Source organism: Folsomia candida, unplaced genomic scaffold (genome assembly GCF_002217175.1).
Source record: "Folsomia candida strain VU population unplaced genomic scaffold, ASM221717v1 Fcan01_Sc001, whole genome shotgun sequence".
NCBI lineage: Eukaryota > Metazoa > Arthropoda > Collembola > Entomobryomorpha > Isotomidae > Folsomia > Folsomia candida.
In genome coordinates this window covers 1,746,468-1,766,042 of record NW_019091193.1, presented here as the reverse complement: position 1 = coordinate 1,766,042, position 19,575 = coordinate 1,746,468, and the positions used below count along the sequence as shown (strand labels likewise).

The 19,575-nt window shown below is 41.4% G+C and overlaps 4 protein-coding genes and 1 non-coding gene across 5 annotated transcripts; 2 read left to right on the top strand and 3 right to left on the bottom strand.

Moving 5' to 3' along the window:
* Window positions 1-123: 123 nt before the first annotated feature.
* LOC110842374 lies at window positions 124-2,327 on the bottom strand. The gene is made up of 3 exons (XM_022088109.2): window positions 2,200-2,327; window positions 2,015-2,128; window positions 124-1,903 (listed from the first exon to the last, which is right to left on the bottom strand). The coding sequence occupies exons 2-3, from the start codon at window positions 2,075-2,077 to the stop codon at window positions 707-709; spliced, it is 1,260 nt and encodes a 419-aa protein (XP_021943801.1). The 5' UTR covers window positions 2,078-2,128; window positions 2,200-2,327; the 3' UTR covers window positions 124-706.
* Window positions 2,328-9,484: 7,157 nt separating this feature from the next.
* LOC110842372 (zinc finger and BTB domain-containing protein 47) lies at window positions 9,485-12,150 on the top strand. Its single transcript, XM_022088107.2, has 5 exons — window positions 9,485-9,813; window positions 9,872-10,312; window positions 10,390-10,430; window positions 10,519-10,902; window positions 11,062-12,150. Exons 1-5 carry the CDS (start codon window positions 9,738-9,740, stop codon window positions 12,031-12,033), a joined length of 1,914 nt encoding a protein of 637 aa, XP_021943799.1. The 5' UTR covers window positions 9,485-9,737; the 3' UTR covers window positions 12,034-12,150.
* Window positions 12,151-12,451: 301 nt separating this feature from the next.
* LOC118434199 lies at window positions 12,452-12,557 on the bottom strand. Its single transcript, XR_004833828.1, has one exon. It is a non-coding gene; the product is annotated as a U6 spliceosomal RNA (small nuclear RNA).
* A 1,199-nt stretch (window positions 12,558-13,756) lies between these two features.
* Window positions 13,757-16,416, bottom strand: LOC110862929 (zinc finger protein 37). Its single transcript, XM_022112144.2, has 4 exons — window positions 15,703-16,416; window positions 15,512-15,625; window positions 15,280-15,428; window positions 13,757-15,194 (listed from the first exon to the last, which is right to left on the bottom strand). Exons 1-4 carry the CDS (start codon window positions 16,174-16,176, stop codon window positions 13,835-13,837), a joined length of 2,097 nt encoding a protein of 698 aa, XP_021967836.1. The 5' UTR covers window positions 16,177-16,416; the 3' UTR covers window positions 13,757-13,834.
* Window positions 16,417-16,710: 294 nt separating this feature from the next.
* On the top strand, window positions 16,711-17,626 carry LOC110842370. The gene is made up of 2 exons (XM_022088106.2): window positions 16,711-16,905; window positions 16,978-17,626. Exon 2 carries the CDS (start codon window positions 16,987-16,989, stop codon window positions 17,461-17,463), a length of 477 nt encoding a protein of 158 aa, XP_021943798.1. The 5' UTR covers window positions 16,711-16,905; window positions 16,978-16,986; the 3' UTR covers window positions 17,464-17,626.
* The last annotated feature ends 1,949 nt before the right edge of the window (window positions 17,627-19,575 follow it).

Here is a 19,575-nt window from a genome sequence, read left to right as displayed (position 1 = left end):
TTTTTTTTTAAAACAGAGAATTGTATGTTTCTGTGTGTGTGGTGTGACTTTTGTGTAACTAACGGTGGCAAAATGTGACCATGTAGGCGTAAATAAGGCGGCGGTGTGGTCACAAGTTGGTTACTGGGTTGGTGTCATTTTATTTTACACACAAAAGCCAATTACAAATTTTGAGTGTTAGAGAGACGAGTGGAGAAATCGTGCTGTTATTCTCGTAGCTGGAGGGACACTGTCTTAATTTTCACAATTGTGCACGAATATCACACGAAAAAGCGACGCTAACTTTACAAAGCACTTCCTCCTCTTCTCCTCTCGACCAATCACAAAAGAACACCTTGAAATTTAATTTAATTTAAAGAGGAGGAGAGGAGAGGTCAAAACTTTAGAAAAATACAAATTGTAAAAGATAAAAATGTGAACAAAACTCAATTATCAGCAGGCAGACTGGAGCCAGTTCAAATTTCCCTACCGGTCTCCAGTCTCAAACCCATACAAAATTTAATATTTATCATGTCATGCAAATTCTCATTATCATTAAAAGTTCATATATTTGTTTAGAAAATAATTATGTAAATTCTCGACGACATTTAACAATTTGCGACCTTTCTAACAGATCCCTCACGTCCAAAAAATGAAATCAAAGCTTTTCCCTTAAATCTGCGCCCGCTCCTTCACGTTCACTACCCCCTCATCCTTTTTCTACAAATTAATGTGTCCAATTTGGAAACACAGCTCGTTCCAAAACTTCTGAGGGGTCCTTCAACACAAAACACTCCCCGTGATAAAACCCCTTTTCGCACACACATTCCAAAACGTTAAAAAACTTAAAAATTTCCTCTCCCTCTGGGTCCGGAATGGCCAAATCTCTCAAACTTAAACACGGCGTATTGCTCGGATGGAGGAACGAATTGTACAAAAACGACACGCTCGCCTCAAAAAATTGTTGCTCCGTCAATTTGTCATTTTGAGAAGAGACCCCCTTCAAAACCCGTAAGGTTTCCAGAACAGGGAACTGCTCGGCATAAGGTAACTTCGTTACTGCACTACCATTTTCAAATGTTAGATTTATGGCACGTGTGACCATTGTCCCGCCAAGCCGGGTCGAGAAATCATTGTGCACAAGTTCAAAAACCCGCAATTTCGGCAAGATTGGGAACAATATGAGTAATTGTTCGTAATTTCGTACCACGGAAGGCTCAATATTTGATACCCGGCTGAATCTCAGATTTACCAGCGTTGCAGATGACATTTTCAGCATGGCGGTTATACTTGGTGGCAAAAGGTTGTAGATGAAGTCATGCCCGATTTCTAGCCGGGTCAGCTTTACAGTGTTTTCTCGGATTGGGCCAACTAACGGGATGTTGATCAAGGTCAAGGAGGTCAGCGTGGGGGCGAAATTGAGAAAGGATTCCACCACGGATTGACGAATTCTATCCTCGTCCATGAAGTTTGAGGGCATGTAGATTGCTAGTTGTTTAACCTTCGAGAAGACCGCTATTTTTGGGGGGAATTCGGTATAGTTCGGTGTGGTATGGTCGATAAATAACGTGACCGCGGTCAGATTGGGGAATGTGTTTGACAAGATTTCAAAAAATTGGGACCATTTGACATCTGGTTGGAGTAATCGAGTCTCCAATCGTTTCACTTTGTGGCCATGGGTAGAAAAAAAATTTCCACAGGGGCCTTCCCGAGATAAATTGGGGAATTCGGAGACCACAATGTTTCTGGCAGAGTTTCCCCGAACGGTAGAAATTTCCTCGTGGTGGGCGATATTCTGTGCGTCGAGGATAAACTGGGATAGGAAGAGGAGAGGTAGTCTGGCTTCGTCTTCCCACGTGGAGTTGATCAATGTGCACGAGATGAGGTCGGATTTTGGAAGGAAGGTGACAATGTTCGCCACAATCTAGAAACCGGAAATATGTACATGCGTGAAATATGTATTACAGGAACATGGTTAGAAACACGAAAATATGCATATTTATTTATCTGCATACATATTTATGTACATACATACCTGAGGAAGTATAACGGCTTGATGAGGATTCTCTTTGTTTGGATGACTGCTGTCCAAATCCATTTTTGCAATAATTTCTTTTCAGGTTTCTTGTCCACTGGGAAAAGAGAATTCCTGAAAAATATACCCTTATTTAAATACAATCAAGAATTTGTCCAGCTCTATTTAACTTGCAAGTTATTTACCGATCTACGTAATAATTAAGAAGAAGAGAAGAGCACTATATGAATGTGAAAAGTACTACGTATGAAAAAACCAGATGATTTCAGTCCAGGTGAGGAAACGCTATTAAATTACACTTCACGTATGTAAGTGTTTATGTAGGTATGTAAATATGGTGCACGGTAAAAATAGATTACCTGGAAAAACTCGACCTTTTTATAAATATAGATTCATGCATGGGAATGCTCAATTGTTCAATGTCCAGACGGAGGGTTTGGTTGCCCACAGTATGCACGGGAAGCACATCAGAACCAAGAATTGTGCAGTGCTGCAGTGGTGTGTGTGTGTGTGTGTGTGTGTGTGTGTGTTACCAGTTGAACTTGGCGCTTGATTACACACGTGTCTCACATTGTCCAAGCTAATGTCACCTAGCGGCAGTTCGAGCACTATGTTGCATTTTTAGTTTCTAGAGGGCGTTTTTCGCCAGTGTTAAAACGTTGAGACGTTGACGAACACGATAACAACGAAATGGATCTGCCGAGACTTGATCAAATGAACGGGCTCACCCCCTGGAGTTGACATTTAACCTGTGCACACCCACTAGACTTAATATTTGACCTGGGCACACCCACTAGATTTGACATTTGATCTTGGCACACCCACTAGACTTAATACTTGACCTGTCACCTGGGCACACCCACTAGACTTGACATTTGACCTGGGCACACCCACTCGACTTGATATTTGACCTGTGACCTGGGCACACCCACTAGACTTGACATTTGACCTGGGCACACCCACTAGACTTGACATTTGACCTGGGCACACCCACTAGACTTGACATTTGACCTGTGACCTGGGCACACCCACTAGACTTGACATTTGACCTGGGCACACCCACTCGACTTGATATTTGACCTGTGACCTGGGCACACCCACTAGACTTGACATTTGACCTGGGCAAACCCACTAGACTTGACATTTGACCTGTGACCTGGGCACACCCACTAGACTTGACATTTGACCTGGGCACACCCACTCGACTTGATATTTGACCTGTGACCTGGGCACACCCACTAGACTTGACCTGTGATCTGGGCACACCCACTAGAGTTGACATTGGACCTCTGACCTTGGCACACCCACTAGACTTGACCTGGGCACACCCACTATACTTGACATTAGACCTGTGACCTGGGCACACCTACTATACTTGACACTTGACCTCTGACCTGGGCACATCCACTATACTTGACACTTGACCTGCGCCTTACTAATTTTAATTACCTACCAGCGCCACCTATCGGACGTTGGCTGTTTTTCAGCGCTAGAGGGCGGGCTTTTGCTTTAAGTGCCTAAACGTTCTTAAAACGTTAGAACAATGCCATCAGACCCAAGAATTGTGCAGTGGTGTGTGTGTGTGTGTGTGTTACCAGTTGAACTTGGCGCTTGATTACACACGTGTCTCACATTGTCCAAGCTAATGTCACCTAGCGGCAGTTTGGGCACTATGTTGTATTTTTCGTTTCTAGAGGGCGTTTTTCCCTAAAGTGTCAAAACGTTGACGAACACGAGAACAACGAAACGCACCCTTTGGATCTGCCGAGACTTGATCAAATGAACGGGCACATCCCCTAAACTTGACACTTTACCTGTGACCTGGGCACACCCACTAGATTTGACACTTTACCTGTGACCTGGGCACACCCACTAGATTTGACATTTGACCTGTGACCTGGGAACACCCACTACACTTGACCTGTGACCTGGGCACACCCGCTACACTTTATCTGCGACCTGGGCACACCCCCTAAACTTGACACTTTACCTGTGACCTGGGCACACCCACTAGACTTGACATTTGACCTGTGACCTAGGCACACCCACTAGATTTGACATTTGTCCTGTGACCTGGGAACACCCACTACACTTGACCTGTGACCTGGGCACACCCACTACACTTTACCTGTGACCTTGGCGCACCCACTAGATTTGACATTTGACCTGTGACCTGGGCACACCCCCTGGACTTGACATTTGACCTGCGTACAATCCCTAAACTTGGCACTAAACGTAGTTGACACTTGACCTGTGACCTGGGCACATCCACTATGGGAGCGTCCATAAATCACGTGATCGATTAGAGGGGGGGAGGGGGTCTGAAATTTGTCACCAAATATCACGGGGGGGGGGCGGGGTAGATGGTCAGATGTCACGTGACATGAGTAAAGTTTTTTTAACTTTTGTATATGCCAATAAATGTCATGAGAGTTATACATAAACTCTCTTGGCATACCACGCGCACGTTATATGAATTTGATTTTCATTTTGGATATTTGGAAACTTGCTTCGACTTAAATTCTTATGTCCGACAGGCGTATTAAATGGTTATTTACACATGTGTGTAGTGTAGCTCTAATTTGATTAATGAGTTAAAAAATATTGTTATGCCGGACAACATGATTTAATTTGAGCATCATATTCTGTCACGTGACCGGTGGGGGGGGGGGGTAGCGAAATTATCACCACCGGTCACCAAGGGAGGGAGAGGGGGTCAAAATTGTCCAAAAATCGATCACGTGATTTATGGACGCTCGCTATACTTGACCTGTGACCTCTGTGCCCCACTGTATAATGGACACTTGACCTGTGCCTTACTAATTTTAATTACCTACCAGCGCCACCTATCGGATGTTGGCTGTTTTTCAGCGCTAGAAGGCGGGCTTTTGCTTTAAGTGCCTAAACGTTCTTAAAACGTTAGAACAATGGCATTCTTTAGAGTTGTGACCAAACGTTTTTCGTGGTCACAACCGTTATAGTCGTAACCTAACGTTTTTCGTGGTCACAACTTTTAAAGTCGTGACTGAACGTTTTTCGTGGTCACAACCTTTAGAGTCGTGACCTAACGTTTTTCGAGGTCACCCCCTTTAGAGTCGTGACCTAATGTTTTTCGTGGTCAACCCCTTTAGAGTCGTAACTGAACGTTTTTCGTGGTTACCCGCTTTAGAGTCGTGACCTAACGTTTTTCGTGGCCACCCCCTTTAGAGTCGTGACCTAACGTTTTTCGTGGCCACCCCCCTTAGAGTCGTAACTGAACGTTTTTCGTGGTTACCCGCTTTAGAGTCGTGACCTAACGTTTTTTCGTGGCCATCCGCTTTAGAGTCGTGACCTAACGTTTTCCGTGGCCACCCCCTTTAGAGTCGTGACTGAACGTTTTTCGTGGCCACCCCCTTTAAAATCGTAACTGAACGTTTTTCGAAGTCACCCCCTTTAGAGTCGTGACCTAATGTTTTTCGTGGTCACCCCGTCTAGAGTCCTGACCTAATGTTTTTCGTGGTCACCCTCTTAAGAGTCGTAACTAAACGAATTTCGTGGTCACACCCACAGAGTCGTGACTGAACGTTTTTCGTGGTTACACCCTTTAGAGTCGTAACTGAACGTTGACTGAACGTTTTTCGTGGTCACACCCTTTAGAGTCGTAACTGAACGTTGACTGAACGTTTTTCGTGGTCATACCCTTTAGAGTCGTGACTGAACGTTTTTCGTGGTCACACCCTTTAGAGTCGTGACTGAACGTTTTTGGTGGTCATACCCTTTAGAGTCGCGACAGAACGTTTTTCGTGCTCACACCCTTTAGAGTCGTGACTGATCGTTTTTCGTGCTCACACCCTTTAGAGTCGTGACTGAAAGTTTTTCGTGGTTACACAAATTAGAATCATGACTTGACGAACTCTATTATTAAACATCGTGCCATACAACGTGACAATCAAGTCCACGCTGATTTTCTCTGTGTGAATGTAAATGTGTAACAATTATTCAGCGGACATTTGTATCCATGAACTAAATAAAATCGTTTTGCTTAGAGCCCGCTTTGCGGGCTTAAGAGACTAGTACATACTATCCTCGCATTTAGGCGTGTCACCTCATTTGCATAAATCTCAATAGCCCATTTTCGGCGATACGGGTTTTCCATGTTGAGTAAACTCTATGACTCTCACGAATGCGTTAAAATATGCAAATGAGGTGACAGAGCCGAGTACGCGGACAGTATACATACATATCATCCATGAATATGCATTTAGAAACAAATCCAAAAATTGAGTATTGCATTAAGTCCTCCTATCTCCAAAACCTGTGCATTGTAAATGGAAACAGGAACAAATCCAAATTGTGTTACATAAAATAACTAAAATGTATCCAAGGTTGAGTGAGACAAAATGAGGCTGACACAAAACTGTGTACGATTTATCTTTCATATTTTCATCTATAAATTTCGGACTGCAACTTTAATTAATATGTATGACGTTGGACGATATGGGTATTACGGATTGTATGTAGTTTTGTAGTGGATTGTTAATGTGATTAAATGAACAGCTATACAGAAAAATTGAATAAAAATTAAATGATCATTGAAGAATGATAAATTTGCACTGAATAAATATGCAAATAATTTAGGGTAAAAAGTGTTTACATATTTATGTACGACGTTCTGGCTATACATATTTGCGTATATTTAGTAATAACTAAAATTTAGTAACTTATTGCCCCATGACGTACATGTGTAACATTTATTTTACCCTAATAATTTCGCTTGCATACAATGACAGGATGTCCGTTATTACATGTTGAACGATTAAATTTTAATGGAACCATTGTCACATTTGACGGATCGAAATTCTTGAGAATTAGTTTTGTGAACCATTGTTCCTTTCCATTCCTTTGCTATTTTTGAGACCGATTTTGAACTTTGAAGAAAAAATCGAAATTTCAGCATGAGAAAATGGGCGTTGTTTTTGACCTTTCTCTCCATCGTGGCGTTGTTTTTGGACGGGTGCACCGGTACTAGGGGCAAGATGAAGTTACGATTCCTAATTAAGTAAGGATTTACGATAGGTGTAAATTTGTAGGCTTGATTTGTAGCGTGGCAAATGGATGGGTCAAAAATTTTTACTCAAAATTACCCTGAATATTCGTAATTCTGAGACTCAACTTTTTGCAACTCTTTTTGCATAATTACTCTCAACAATTGCCCTTAATTTAATAAATGCTTCGCTACTCGTATTTGTTTCCGACCGAATCAGCTTTTTACAAAATTATGGTTTCATGTAAAAAGTTGGAAAGGGTAATGTAAAATATTCGCGTATGTATGTATGTAAAAATTTAAAACCTTGTTTCGCAAAATTTTAGTCACGCCCCAGACACAGACGTGATGAGCAGGCCAGGTCAGGAAATGTTTTAAGCTTGGAACAATTTCTTGAATTTTGATTAGAAATTACTTAATATTTCCTGAATTTGGTCAGATTTGTTCCTTGAGATTCGCATTCTGAAGAAGGGGAGTAAAGGATGGATGCGCGGGACTGGCCTGCGCACGGACTACGTCTCCGACTCGTGGGATCCAGAGTTTAAGGAAATCATTAATTACGAGTTTTTCGACGACACTCCGGAGGTAGGTTGGCGACAAAATGTGAAGTTAAGGGCCGTGCACATTAGACCACGTGATTGATAGGAGTCGATATGGCTGGAAACTTGATCAACAATAGCAGAGAAGGTTCATACATTGGGGGTCCTCACTCAGACATACGAAAAAATCGTCGCTTTGAATTTCGCTTAGTTTTTCGCTTATCGATAGCACGCAAAAATTATGAAAATTGCAAAATTTTGTTCCGACTTCAGCTAACCGACCTTGACCCCACTTCTGAGTTGAGTTTCTGTTCGCTTACCCAAGAGCTCGCTTATCAGGAAAAGAGAAATTCGAAGCGACGATTTCTTCGTGTGTCTGAGGACCCCCCTTATGTCGCGCAAACATTCCTATTTCACTTCCCACTTGTTACGTGGCACGTGTTTAACACATGGCACAAATCGCGCAACACTTTTACCCTCCCCCCCCGCACAAGCCGTGACATAATTAATGGATACGGTCCTCAACATCTGTCAACATCTATCCATGCTTGACGTTAAACTGAAAGCGCGGGCATTAAAACTCTTCGTGGCCTCATGGCGCTAAACGTCACATATGTTTAAATTTGTATTGTATTTTTATTTTAGCGCATCGAGTTTATGGTGTTTGAAAAGGAACCAGTCTGGTCGTCCGATAAGGTAGAGAGAGAGATTTGTATAATTTTAACAGCCAAAAAGGAAGGGTTGACTGATTTTTGGTTAATTCAATGCCGGGCAATGTCTCCATTAGAACAATGGAGACATCAGTTAGATATGTACAGATATGCGGCAGGGTCTTGAAATCAAAATGCAGTGGCCGCGGAAGTGTCGACACAACGTCCCCACGGTTATTCGAAGTCCCAATCATGCTATGTAAACCCCTCCCTAGTCCATACAATTTTAATGTCCAACAGCTTCCGGGGTCACTGATAAGCCTGGCGATTAACTGACGACAAAACGACGGCAAAATTTCAAGAGCCAAAAATCCCACAGGTTTATTGTGATGGATAACGTAACGAAATTTCGTCGCCATTTCGATACGTGGCAGAATTTTGTCTCTTGAATTGTGCATAAATATATCGCTGCAAAACCGAAATCCAACTCCATGAGGGGCAAATTTCTATAATTTCTTGTGCTTGTGTACCATAGAAATTGGGTGGTGTGACGATCGATACGGAACAACTGGCGAGAAATGACCACGTGACGGTTCCGATTCATCTGCTGGACTCAAAAGGTGCGATTGATGAGAAAAAGTTCCTCACCAATGGAAAGGTCAACGTGACCCTGACCGCCTACGTGGATTTCAACGGGGGCGTGAAAGATGCCAAACTCAAGGCGTACAAAGAGCCAGGAATGTACCTCAGTTTTTATTACTATGTCTAATAGAAAGTTTTATGGCTAGTCTTATGTTAATTTGAGGAGGAAGAAAATTTATGGACAATAAATAAATGTGTATGCATGTATGTAAGTATGGATTCAATTAAACGCAAAAAGAAAAACGACGCAACTTATTTAAAATATCAATATATCAGTAACTTGTGAAATTTATAAATTTGCAGATTTCGGTAATATTGTAGTATTCTGACCTAGAAATCTAAATTAAGAAAATTACCAATTCCATTCACCCATTTTGCCATTTGAGACGCTTAACCGAGCTTTCATGCAGCTCATCCTCAATGGACAAAGTGATTATTTCGGTTAATGTGGCCTCGAACACAGGATGTCACATACTTGGTACCAATTAGATAAGTCATCCCCCCATATGAGAGGACGAGACCGATAACAACTCAAGGTTACGTGACCTTCTTGTTATTATTTAGTGTAATACGCAATCCTTTCTGCACGGCCCCACGCCCAGTTTTCTGCCGGGAATCAGTTGCACACAAACACAAACCAAAATATTGAAGAATGCAAAATTTGTACATATTGCAAATCCAAATCCGCATTTCTACTGCACACTTTTAAACAATTAAATATTCACTGAATTAACTTTGTTTACATTTGCTGTTCTTATACATCTATTTTGTCCATCCTTATCATCGTCAGATATTAAGCAACCATCTCCAGCACAATAATTTATTCCTGTCTTATCATCCCGTAAGTGTCCACTTGGGGGTGGAGGAATATGGGCAGGGCTAGCAAGCGGGCCCTCGCCTCCAGGCTTAATCAGAACAAAAAGACACTATGTCAGACCATCATAGGTACACAATTTTGGCAATTTTTCCCTAAATATTTACTACATTTTAAAACATATTTCAGCCCCCTGCTTGGTATGCGCCACCCCGGCTCGAAAAGGTTTCCACCGTGTGGACAAGGTCCCCTGGGGGACGAAGCAGCAGCTGATCGACCAGAGCGAACGGGTTATCTTCTTGTTACACAAACTACTCGAGTTTCCGGATGAGCGCTGTGCCGATTTGGTATCGCGACACGGTCAGCCGGCCGGATGGGTCATGTTGTGCCAAACTTGTAACGCCCTGGTCGGAAAGGAGATCCAATTGGGGAAAGAAATAGAGAAACTTCGACAACAATTTGAGGCGAGTTTGAACCGAATGAGGAGAGATCGAGACAATTACAAGGACGAGTTGAGAAGTCGGATCGTAGTTGAGGACGATGACCAGGCGGATGTCGAAATGGGTGAAATCGGTAGGGGGATTATTCGCGATGTTGCTAAAGAAGTTTGGGATTATTTGAAAGTTGAAGGTAGATTAGATTTTTAGAAGATTAAGAAACCATTAATTTCTGAGTGGGCTATTAAACTGTGTCCTTTATTTCTTTAGGCAAGGATTGGATTGATTTTGATGCAGCGAGAGCAAGAAAAGTAAGAACAAGTCGGATTTAATATAATTGATTAAGTATTTTAATTAAATAGCAATTATTTCCGAAACAATGATTATATTTGTCGTTAGGAAAAGGATGAGGAAATAGCTGAGGAAGAAAAGGACGAGGAAGTTGATTGCGAATGTATCAAAATTGAAGAAGTTGACCTGGATCAAGATCAAGAGAATGAAAATGTCACCTATCCCGTTCTCCAGTTTGAAGAAAACGAAGTTCTTGGGGAGGAAATTTGTCCGGATGATGTGGAGGAATCTCAACTTGAGGGGGACGATCCCCTTGCAATGGAATGCGATCATTCTTCTTCTGCTTCGGATGAAAATAGCTCAGAAAAAGAACCAGATCGCAGCAAAGCAGTACAAGAGACAAAGAAGTTTGTCAAAGTTGTTGTTGGGAATCGTACACTCAAAACGTATCAACGCGTAAAATCTGTGCCTTCTACGGACCCAGCGAGTGAGGTAAAGATAGGAATTTGCTCCAAAATTTCACTGGAAAATTTTGTATAGCTGGAAATTTTGAAGGAAAAACACCTCAACAATAGCAAAATGAAATCCAAATTGAAAACGCATTAATACTATAAATCGACTAAAGTAATATCTTGAATACTTCAATTACAGGTTTCATCCCCCCAAGTAAAGTCTCCACCTGAACCACCCCCACCTGAAGAAAGTGAGCCATCCTACTTCACCCCACAACTGTACACTCCATCCTGGACCTGGGAAGACTTGCTCACCTGGCGAACCTCTCTTCTCGACGACGAGATAAACACATCCCCCCTACAAATCCCCCCGCTGGCTTGGCTGGCCAAAAAGTACAAAATTTCTGCCTTCCCTTGCCCCCGCTGTTCCAGATTCTTCCACGAATTCCAACACTGGTTGCGCCACGACTCAGCCTGCTTAAAACGCCGACACAACAAATGCCCCCACTGCAGCCTCACATACCAGAACGGCAAATTCCTGGAAGGGCACATACGACGATCCCACATGGCCATCGAGTTCTTAACTTGTCCCGGATGTAATGTGGTTTTTGATGAGTTGAAGTCTTTTAATAACCACGTGGCAAAGGAGAAGACCTGTCGGCAAAAAGCCATCCGGTGTGGTCAGTGCAAAGGCAAGTATTTCCAGACGAAAGAGGCTTTTGAACTCCATCAGACTACGACGCACAGTTCCAACACCTTCGCCTGTGCAGAATGTCGGCATACATTCCCCACCGAGGCTGCTAAGGATGACCACGTGGCCCTGCGTCACGAGCCGGACAGCATCCTCGTGTGCGAGAGCAGGGAGCCTGGAGCGAAGAGATACATTTGTGACGTGTGTGGGAGGGGGTTGATTTCGAAATTTAAGTTGAGTCGCCATAAAGAAATTCATATTAGGCAGGAGGACGCTCCTCATTTGTGTCCCGTGTGCGGCAAGAGGTTTCGGCTCAGAGAGTATTTAAGGATTCATATGTGGTCGCATGATCCCGAGAAGAGGGGGCGGTATAAGGGGAAGGGGAAAGGCGACCCGACGAGGAGGGGGGTTGCCGGCGCGAAAATTGGCCGGCCGCCGGTGGAGAAGAAGACGCCAGCGGGAGAGGGTGGAAATGAATGAGGAATGTTTTGTGCTGAATACATAACGAATTTAATACATATATTCATATTTAATTGATTTGTAAATGCATTCTACATATATTCATGGATTAAATGGTTTTGTTAATTTTGTCATACACATTTCAAATATTTGCACTTTTATCTCTGTTTGCATGCATGCATGTTTGGATAATACTTAATTTATGGTCTTCGTGTATGTACTATCACCTCAAATTCATAAAACCTTAGAACTAAAGAAATGGCAAATAGTTTAGTTTTTATGGCGCATTTTGCAAAAAAAAAGTTTGCAAAAAATGTAGAATGCTTCAAGACTTTCCTAGTCGTCCTTAAATTAACATCATGTTATCAAAATAAAATAAGTGCCCCTTCAAAAATGTTTGCATTTTCTGTGCAAATTTTGTCAAATAAAAAATCGTCAAAAAAATGTGGAACGCTTCACGATTTTGCGTGTCATCCTTGCGCAGGGGCCATGCTAATCTTCTCTGTATCGTTCCAATTTTAGTATATGTCCTCCCGAAGGAGGACATAGTTACTTGGAGGGCTCTTCATATTTATAATACACTCTTTCATCCTTTCAGTTCTCCAAACCTTATTTTAGTTTACACACTGTTATCACCATTGTCCTATACATTAGCATATTCTACTTCCCATAGTTACACAAGACAAGTCATTATGAGACTAATGATGCATTAAAAGTATCAAAAATTGTTAAGGTAAGCTTATAAATTAGTAACGAGATGTTATACATGAGTAATCACGGTGTCCAAAACATGTCCAATGTATTTGTAGGTTAGACGAGTTGAGGGTTTTGGGCAGCAGTGGGCGAATTTTTTTGGGTACAGGTTTTGATGTTGGCTAGTTCCCCTCGCACGTGGGAACGGGCATGTAGCACGTGGCGAAAAAATGTGACTAATTACGATAAATAATACAAGGTGTGGGATAGTGGTGACGTAGAATGTGAATATATGTTCGGTTTTTCATATGTCACATGACACGTACAGAGGGAGAAATTCTTCATGCTCATAAAACTGTTTCAAAAAAATGATCTTGATAAGGCGAAATTAGCACGATAAGGATGAAAATTTTGGAGAATGGTGATAAGTAATTTGCAGTTTACATGCGAATTATAATTTGTGTTTGGTTAATAAAAATACTGCCGATTTATACATTTTTTCAAAGCGTATGCAAAGTAGACATGCACCGAGTACTCGGCAGGTTTTGGCCGTGTTCTCACTACACGGACTCGGCCGAGTTTTTTTGCGTGCTCGGCCGAGTATTTCTTAAATTTTTATATGCATCCAGTGTCACTTTATCCGGTAGTTACAGCGCGCAGTTCAAATTATCCATCATGTGATTTTTGCAATCAAAGTCAAACTTACTTCAAAAATAAACCCGTGAAATTTGTTAATTCTATCCGGTAGTCAACTTTAATCGAAATGTTGGAACAGGAAGAATAATCAGTAGCTTCACGTGATTCCGTCCATCAGTTCTCAAAATAGAGGTACTGGTAATTAAATATTATGTAAACAATGATTTTTTTGATGATCTTTTTGACAATTTACTCGGTGGCCGAGCTTTGCTCGGTACTCGATTGCCGAGCTTAGCTCGGTGCTCGGCAAACGAGCAGAAACGAGTACTCGGCAAAAATATAGCCGAGTACTCGGTGCTCGGCCGAGTCGACTTTTTCGGTACTCGGTGCATGTCTAATGCAAAGTGATACACGATAACTTTTTTCATGAAACTTTATTTCACAATTTATGTATAAGTACATAAATTGGCTATTGTCTTAATAAAATACACAATTATTTTGGTAAAATGGCTACAGCATCTTGAGTAAACCCTCTCGTTTTCTCCGGAAGGGTGGAAAGTGCTAAATACTGGTCAAACTCCATCCTCGCCTCGCCCTTGTTCTCATGCCCTTTGAAATGTTTCCTGATATCGTTCTTGTGACAAAATTTCATCCCACAGAAATTACACGCGAATCGATGCATCCTAAAATGTACGCGATTCTTATGATCGTACAAATTCCCCGATCCAGAAAACGCCTTTCCGCAATATTCACATACAAATTTCCTCTCTCTCGGCTGCCCCTTCTCTTCATGGACATGTTTTGCATGCGATTTTAAATTATTCGGGTGGAAGAAGCGTTTTCCGCAGTATTTGCAAACATGCGGCTTCTCTCCTTCGTGCACTCTTCTCTTGTGAATCGGGACCTCTACGAGGAGCATCGACTTTCCGCAAATGTCACAAATTCCTCTCGGTTTCTCGGCCGGGACACCGGCAGGTTTTGGAGTTAAGCAAGTCTGCATATGTTTCTCGTGGGCAGATCGAACTTTGAAGACGCGGTGGCAATGTGGACATGGAAACGAGACGGACGGCGGCGGGGGAGGTGGCGGTGACGTCATGGTGCTGGTGGTCTTTTTCCTCTTGCGAGATTTTCGAGCCATTTTCGCTCCAAATTTGCATGCATAGTTGACATGTCCTTTTAAGGAGTCGGGACGCGTGAAGGTAGCTCCGCACCTCTCGCACGAGTAGGATTGGGCACCCGTGTGTGTCACAATGTGGCGACCGAGACCTTTCTTGGTATAAAATTGGGCGTTGCATCCCTCCACTTCGCACGCGTAGATGTTAATCTTGCAGGGAAGGGAGGACTTATCGAGGGGGACGTGACAGACGAGAAGTTCATGACCAGTAAGGGCGAGTTTGGAGGAGAGCACCTTCCCGCAGGCTGAGCAGGGGAATTCTTTTCTGCGGGGGAGAAAAACAGCGGGATCCTGGTCGGGGGGTAATTGACCCGGATGGAGTTTAAAGATGTGACGAAGGAGTTGATATTTCCGTTGGAAGGTTTGATCGCAGTGGGGGCAGGAGTGCGGTTTTGGCGTGGGGATACCGAGGTGGTGGAAATCGTAGTGGTATTTCCACCGTCGCATTGTCTCGAATCGGCGAGGTGGGGTGGCTTCGTCGGTGGGAAGGGGACAATCTGGACAGATAATGTTGCCCGGGTCTTGAATGGTAGGGTAGGGGCGGTTTTGGCGACGTTTTCGTGTGGAGGAGGTTGCGCGACGACGAGGTTTTCTTGGCGGTTTGGAGGAAAAATCTGGGTCGTTGCCGTCAATATTATCGTCCGATGAGGAATTATTATCACCATCGTCATTATTTTCACTAGAAAATTCAAATAGAGGATTAAATTTATTTCAAGGATAGCCATAAATTAGTTCTAAAATTTATTATTTTAAATACAACTAACAGATTAAAATCAGAGTCGGGATCTGGTTCGATTTCCGGTCCTGATTCGTCGCCCGACTCCATCTCGTCGTCATCTCCAAGGCCAAGACCCAGCACAAATTCTTCCAAGTCGGACATTGGCTCGTCTTTAATGATGACCTGTTCATCCACCTGATGGACAAAGACGACAATAAATTAGCGTACTAATTAATTAGCATAATTAGTTTAATAAAATCCTTCTAAAAATTGCATACCTTTGCATTATTAGTTTCCACAATTCCGTCCATCAAAATATTCTGCTCATCGCCTAGAAGCTTATCGTTGTCCACATTTTCTCCCTGTCCACTCATCCACTTTACGTCCTCCGTCTGAAATAGTCACCAATTTAATTATTACTGTAATTAATTAATAACTTTAAATGTTACAAATTAATATGAATGTTCACTTTGGTGACTTTCTCATCAATTCTTTCCTCCTCCACTTTGACTTCTTTTTGCAACGGTGACGACTTTCTTCTGTCCAATACCAGGGCGAAATTTGTACAAATCTTGGCCTCCACCTGTTCCACTTGTTCCTCGAGGACGGCCAAATTCTGAAATATTTCTGTACACGAGGCGCAGCAATTTTTGTAAAAGTTGTCCACCCCGAGATGAAATTTGTTCCTTTTTCTTGTCGTAAGGAGGAGGAGAATATGTCGAAAAGAGGGTTCCCTCCGTAACAAGCGTTCCATTCTGGCGTGCACCTTATCATCCGGGGTGGAGGTGGGGTTATCATCGGTCAGATTTATATTATTTATTGTATTATTTTCACCCAAACAAGTCCAACACTTTTTACAGGTTGTTAAATAGTTTAATAATTTCCACTCTGTCTCCTGACATGGTGGGAGGTCAAGCAACATTGTCCTTTTGTTGTCCTCCATCGTACAATTAATTATTTAGCGAAGTTCAAGTGTTGACAAATTTTAAAGAAACTTATTTAAATTTGAAGAAGCCATTGCATGCAAGTATGAGGTTTGTTTTGTTTTAATGCATGTATCACGTAAAGTATGATAATGGCAAACTATAAATTGATTTGATTGCAATGTTAATTGAATTGTAATTAGACTTATTTTGCAAAAGAATGTGCAATGTGAAAGAATGTTAGTAAATACAAAATATTAAGATTCGCTTTTCACCACCAAAGTTCACTTGGAATCATGACGCCCCGATCTAAATAACTTTCACTTTCGGTCTAAATATCGTAGCATGTGGATATCAGATTCGAATTTTTTTAATTTAAGCATGACATGGAAAATTTAAATATACTTTTTGACGCATTTCAATTATATGTCGATACTTGCTATAGATAGACTAGGAAACTCAGAAATCTTTAGTTTCTCTAAGCAGTACTTCATTCTCAATTGCGTAGAGTTTCTCATGCAAAATATTTTGTTGATTGGTATTTAATAATTTTAATACATACATCCAACTTGTAAGGTCGGCTTAACAATTAACAATGAAAATTGCACATATCCATCCACACAATCAATGGCATTTATAAATATGTTTTATTCACTCACAAATAATCATTAAATAATTTAACTTTGCAAGTTTTACAACTTCTCAAAACGTAACCTTTCCAGTACACAGGTCTATAAGTTTCGGAACAGGTGCGTAATCAAATCTAAAATAAATTCACTCCTATACACTGTTATACATATCTAATCCGTTTGTTTTCTTAGCCTCCAACAATGCAATTTGCCCAAACGACATCACTTTTTCCTCTTCTTCTCCTTCTCGTCACCCAAGTGACCTCGGACTGCTGCGGAACCTGGTATCAATTTCACTGTCCCCGCGGTCCGGACGGGAATGCGCTCGTCCTTTGCGCCGACTGCACGCGCGGAACGCCCTTTTGCGGCTACGACGCGTGCAACATCTTCGGCTGCAACTGCGAGTGTCGCGTGGCCCCCGGAGACGCCGTTGTGCACGATACGGAAGACACGTCAAGCATGGTGAGCGAAAAGGTGGACAAAATTGTGGCGTCGTTGGACAAGAATGGCGACGGAGTCATTGACAGGGACGAATTTCACGGGGTCCGCGTCCCTCCAGGAAGGAGCCATCCAGTCTATTTATTCTACGAATTTGTCTCTTTGGACAGAAATAGGAACCTGGTGATCGAACCGGGGGAAATTGATGGGAATTATGTAGCTAAGAAAGAAGAGAGCTGAATAAACAAAGCGAAAATAAAAAAAATGGTTTCATAAAAAATCTGTAATTTTTCATTTCTATTTTTTGACAGTGTTTTATTCACTAATTTTATGTGTACAATGTACAGTGCGGGTGAGAGAACAATGCATAATAAATATTGAAGGAAACGACTCGAACAAATTATCGTCGAATTCCAAACCGCCTAATTATTCATTCATTATTATTTATCAGAGGAAAATATTTTCATCGGTAATGCGCATCAATCATTTTTACCAATGTATCGATTGGTCCCAATGGTAGAAATTTGCATATTTATGTAATATAAGTACGTACGTATTTCTTGACCTAACCTTCATTAATTTCATACAAATTTAGTATGAACAATTATTCTCATTATTTCCACAAAATGTTGTAGATGCATATGTTCATTTTGAAGGGACCGAATTCTATTAAAATCGAACAGTTGTTTGCTAAAAACTTATGTACCTTTGCTCTCACATTTTGAAAATTGCAGAATCAGAATCGTGCATTGTTGTCGGGAAGGAAATTCTGCTGAGAGGAATGTAAGGATTTTACGTATTACTTTGAGCAAATTCTTACATTTTGGGGAGGATTTCAGCCCTGATTAATTCGGGAATTGCGGCCGAATGGATGAGAATCGAGGAGAATTATCAAACCTTGAAATATTATATTGGAGGGAGCATGTAAAGGAAATCGAACAACCGATTAGTTTAAAGAATAATACTGAAGTAATTTTTGTACTTGCGGGAATGTTAGAAATGTTTTCAGTTCTAGTATTTCTTGTTGAATGCACAGCCTACATACGGTGGGATAAAAATAGTAATAGGTTTTATTCTTAGGGAGATTAATATGACAAAAATAGTGTAACATTTTAAAATCCACATGTTATATACATACATAAATACATAGATAGTCTGAACTGCGCAAATTTGTACTTATTTTACCATACAATTTTACTTACTAAAACACTTTGTAGATTTATAAAGCTGCATAAATGAATTATTTGTCTGTTCGCGTAATTTCGTTCATATTTACATAGGAAGCATGATTTTCATGGCAATAATCTAAATGGACAAGTCATTGAATATGCATTTGCTAACAAATCCAGTAGATGAGCAATTCCAGAAGTCCTATCCACAAAATCTGTGCATTGCAGAAAGGAAGACATTACCCCATTGACCAGTTGGTTCTCATAACGTTTTTAACTGGTCCCATTTGTGCTGGATTCGTCCAGGACCAAGGGCACCGGTAAAAGACGTGTTTAATTTGTACGAATGATACGAGCTTCGCCCGGTACAAAGGGCTCGATCTTAGGACGTGTGGAGGTGGTCACAAACATACCACCTCGAGATGGGGTTGTATAGTTATTTTCATGTTTGAATTTAGACGAGTTAAAGACGGCCGAGGGACGAAGTCAACCAATGAAACTAGTGCGCCACATTTAAATATTTGGCAGCATGGATGTTTTTTCGTCCAGTTTTACTTCCAGTCTGCAGCTAGTGGTCGAATAGAGAACATGTACAGAAATTCGACGAAAAAAATTGCTAGACGTGCAACTAAAAATTTTGAAAATTCGCGTGTGTTACTAAACTCTTCAGTCATTAAACCTTCGATTTGCGAATTAGTTACATCGCAAGTAATTCAAACAAATTTATTGGACTCCGAACCATCAAATAAGAGACGGACAAGTTTCAGCCGGACAGTTGAAAATATAGACGAAGTTTTACCTCATCCAAGTGTTGACAAATTTTGTGAAAGTTATTTAGATTCCTGTAGTGAGACGAAAGAAAAACTGACCAAGCGGGTAATTAAAAATAGAATTACAAGGAACGCTACTTCGGAACTCTTAAAAATATTAAGGCAGCATAATTGTTTCGAATCTGTACTTCCAGCAGACGGGAGAACTCTTATCTCAACGCCCAGAAATATTCCAGTACGAGATATAATTCCAGGTCAGTACTGCCATTTTGGACTTGGAAAACAGTTAAGTGTATTGTTAAGTGAACAATTTATTGAACAGAATGGAACGCAATTAAAATTACAATTAAAATTACAAATGATTTTATATAAAATCATTTTCATTGCACTCGGAAACAAGTCCAAGAAACTGA

Excerpts from the sequence above, each read along its gene's own strand:
- LOC110842370 (XM_022088106.2), top strand. The coding sequence starts at position 16,987 with ATGCAATTTGCCCAAACGACATCACTTTTTCCTCTTCTTCTCCTTCTC.
- LOC110862929 (XM_022112144.2), bottom strand. The coding sequence starts at position 16,176 with ATGGAGGACAACAAAAGGACAATGTTGCTTGACCTCCCACCATGTCAG. Across the intron at positions 15,429-15,511 it reads TGGAAACTAATAATGCAAAG|GTGGATGAACAGGTCATCAT; the intron begins GTATGCAATTTT and ends TTTGTCCATCAG. Across the intron at positions 15,195-15,279 it reads CCCGACTCTGATTTTAATCT|TGAAAATAATGACGATGGTG; the intron begins GTTAGTTGTATT and ends TGAATTTTCTAG.
- LOC110842374 (XM_022088109.2), bottom strand. The coding sequence starts at position 2,077 with ATGGATTTGGACAGCAGTCATCCAAACAAAGAGAATCCTCATCAAGCC. Across the intron at positions 1,904-2,014 it reads AAGCCGTTATACTTCCTCAG|ATTGTGGCGAACATTGTCAC; the intron begins GTATGTATGTAC and ends TCCGGTTTCTAG.
- LOC110842372 (XM_022088107.2), top strand. The coding sequence starts at position 9,738 with ATGGGCAGGGCTAGCAAGCGGGCCCTCGCCTCCAGGCTTAATCAGAAC. Across the intron at positions 10,313-10,389 it reads GGATTATTTGAAAGTTGAAG|GCAAGGATTGGATTGATTTT; the intron begins GTAGATTAGATT and ends TTATTTCTTTAG. Across the intron at positions 10,903-11,061 it reads CTACGGACCCAGCGAGTGAG|GTTTCATCCCCCCAAGTAAA; the intron begins GTAAAGATAGGA and ends CTTCAATTACAG.